Raw genomic sequence first — 3,321 nt, 5'->3', positions numbered from 1 at the left:
TTCATGGTGGTATAAAGTGAAAAAAGACATTAAAATATATATAACCATTTTAGTTGCTGAAAATGTGGTGGTGGTGGTGAGACAGTATAGAACACACTATATAGCTATTCAGAAATAGGCCAACATCATCAAAGTTATATTGAATATAGCTGCATAAATAAAAGTTGAAGTTTTAGTAAAGCTTTTTTTTAACATTAAAAATAGAACTATTCCTGACAACCTAGTACCATGTTAAGATTCAGACTGAAATTGGTAATTGAGACAAAAATTACAGACACTTGCTATGGTGGAGATTTTAAGAGATGTACCAATCTACTTGAAATAAGGTTTCAAAAAAATTTATTTGGATGATAGGTTACTTTATCTCTACCAGAAAATCCAGCTTCAAAGGAATTTTGTCACTGATTTTTTAGGCCAAATTTTATTAGCACTGATATGTATATGCATAAAAATTATTATTTTTTTAAAAAAAGTGCTAAAGACCTAAACAACCAAAAGATCAGAGAGCCTCTGTGGGCTGGACATTAACAGAAAATTGTTTAACCTGGAAACTTCTATGATCTTAATCTTTTAGGTTGTTACACGGTTTTCTCTGGCTCTGGTATTTTCAAACATCTGCAAACTATTGAGACTTTCAGTTAAAAACCATGTGGATATCGATTTTACAATCATTTGGATAGCTTCATTCCCAACATAAGCAAATAGAAAAGGGTTTCCAAGGTAACCAATGTCTAAGTGATCATTGCACACTTGACTTATTTCTGCAACATGAATACAAGGATAGATTAGTAAGGGAGGATTTCCTAAATATCTGCATATCCAAGAGAGAAAAGGTGGGATATAAATCTAAAAAATAAAAATAGTACCAAAGTGGATTAAATGGTACAACTTCAGCTACACTTAAGTCATAGAAAAGTGTCTGAAATGATACAGGGTCTCCTGCTTGAGCAGGGGCTGGATTAGAAGACCTCCAAGGTCCCTTCCAGCTCTATTCTGAATTGAATTGATACATTGCTTTTTTAATTTTTTTGTCAAGAGTGATAAACTGTAGATATTAAGGGAAAAGTTGACAGAGCATCCTTAAAATGCTGTTCTGCCAGGCAGTGTGTGTCCCTTAAACAGTTTCAGTACCATTGTCCTGTCCTGCACATAACACATTTGGAATGTTTATGCTGGTGGAAGTGTAGCTCCTGCTTTTTTCCAGGTTTGCAGCTTAGTTTTTTATTTTAAAATATATCCGAAAGCAAAGCCAAGAGAGTAAAGAAATAAAGGAGAAAAAATAGAAATAAAATTATGAGGTATGTAAAACTTCAGTAACATTAGATTAATACTGCATATAAAAACGAACTTGCATCAATTTAGCACTTGAAAACCACTATTGGTTAACGCTAGAAAGCAAGGAGGCTATGAATTCTAGTCCTGTGAAAGGCATGAAAATTAGCTGGATGACCAATTACTTTAAACCAAACTAATCTCACAGTTGCTTTGGGGAAAATAGGAAGAAGTGAGGATATTCACTATTTTGAGTTATTTATAAAAATAATAAAAGCGGAACAAAAAAATCTAAAGAAACTATGATAAGAAACATCAGTCTTTACTGAACATCGGAAGATCTTACACCCTGGGTTAAGAAAAACCTAGATTTTGACAAAAAATTATCTGCAAAGTTATAAAAGATAAAAGATATCCAGGTCAGATTTGGAGAAAATATTATAAGGGAACCCCCAAAATATAAACTAAATAAGGACATCGAACAAGGTCCCAGAAGGTACTAACAAAACTTTCAGTACTGTTGTCAAAATAACTACATAGCAGTCACCCAGATGAGAATTCTAATCCGTAAAGTTTGCATTCCTCTGAGAATTCTCAAAGGTGCTTTTTCAAAAGACAACTGGGCTGTTTTTCCTTCAGGAAGAAGTTTTGCTTCCCATCCAAGAAGCTTCATCAGCTGTGACTGGATGGTGGGAGGAACGGAAGGATAGGTTCTTGTAGTCTGCAAGTTTCTGGAAATTCGTTCATACACTCCCGCACCATTGAATAGTCATCCCAAAGTGACCGAGAATCTCCACAGACACTCCTTCCCAAAAAGAGTTTTCCGCAGGTCCGGGTGACTACCTACAGAAAAGTCTATCACGCCACGATTGACAGACAGAACCACCCCTCTCTCGCTCCCTGGTACAGTAATTGGCAGCTGAAAAAAAATTAGTAGCCCCGCCTGGTTTTTGAGAATGCGCACGCGTGCTTTTGCGCCGCGAGGGTAGAATCCTTTTTAAGTGTCCACCGAAGGAACTGCGCGTGCGTGGGCGCAAGAGACTTGCATAGAATTTCAGCGCGTTTCTGTCGCTGAAGGAAGAAGTAGGATACATCGACGGAAGGCGAACGGAGGAGGAGCCGCTTGTTTCGGGCCTTGGGAAGGAGGTGGCTGAAGCGGGTACCTGGGCAAAAGCTTTGGTATGAGGAGAAAGCGGCGGCGGCGGCGGAGGTGGCTGCTGTGAGGGCGGAAGGAAGAGGAGCGGAGCCGGAGGAGAAGGGAGGAGAGCCGAGTGACCGGTGCACCTCTCCCAGCCCCGCCGCCCCGACCGCCAAAATGGGTAAGGGAGAGCTGACCGATCTTGGCGGAGAGTCGAAGCGTCTGTTCAACCCTGCTAGATAAAAGCTGGGTGCTGACGTCAAAAGAGGAGACAGTTGCTAATGGTTTGGCCTTTTTAGTATTTATTTGATTTGTCAATCGCTTACAAAATACAGGTATAAGAATAAATGTAGTTTTGAATACATGAGATACTTATAAGAAAAATAAAAAACAAGAGGACGGGGACGGTAGGCACGATTGAAGCGCTTATCCACGTCCCCTACAGACCTCTTAGGAAAGGGGTGAGGTCAATAGTAGACAGTCTAAGGTTAAAGTTTTGGAGGGTTTGGGGAAGAAACCACAGAGTCAGGTAGAGTATTCCAGACCTTGACCACTCTGTTGCTGAAGTCGTATTTCCTGCAGTCAAGTTTGGTGCGATTAACCTTGAGTTTGTATCTATTGTTTGCTCTTGTGTTATGGTTGAAACTGACAGGTAAGTCATTGCAATGTATGATTTTATTGCAGGCAGTGTAGTTCTAGGTTTTCTAGGTCTAGAGTTTCAAGTCTGGTGGCATAAGGTATTCTGCAATGAGTAGAGGAGTGGAGAACTCTTACTGTGAAATATTTCTGGACTTTTTCAATTGTGTTAATATCAGATACATGATATGGGTTCCAGACTGATGAGCTGTATTCAAGTATAGGTCTAACAAATGTTTTGTATGCTCTAGTTAGTAGTGTGATGTTACCAGAGA

The 3,321-nt window shown here is 39.3% G+C and overlaps 1 protein-coding gene across 6 annotated transcripts in view; it reads left to right on the top strand.

Moving 5' to 3' along the window:
- The first annotated feature begins 2,259 nt into the window (after positions 1–2,259).
- MAP3K3 (mitogen-activated protein kinase kinase kinase 3) overlaps positions 2,260–3,321 on the top strand; it is a 55,262-nt gene continuing 54,200 nt past the window's right edge. For 5 of the 6 annotated variants that reach the window (XM_026679847.2, XM_087946429.1, XM_087946430.1 and 2 more), the window contains exon 1: positions 2,260–2,591. In XM_026679847.2, the coding sequence (XP_026535632.1) occupies positions 2,588–2,591 (4 nt within the window). In that variant the 5' untranslated portion in view covers positions 2,260–2,587. The remainder of the gene's footprint in view (positions 2,592–3,321) is intronic. The other variant, XM_087946432.1, reaches the window with a different exon arrangement.

This window comes from Notechis scutatus, chromosome Z (assembly GCF_049901735.1).
Source record: "Notechis scutatus isolate UNSWTSFEM ecotype Mainland chromosome Z, rNotScu1.2, whole genome shotgun sequence".
Classification (NCBI taxonomy): domain Eukaryota; kingdom Metazoa; phylum Chordata; class Lepidosauria; order Squamata; family Elapidae; genus Notechis; species Notechis scutatus.
The sequence above is the reverse complement of the archived record's forward strand: the minus strand, read 5'-3'. Positions and strand labels throughout refer to the sequence as shown.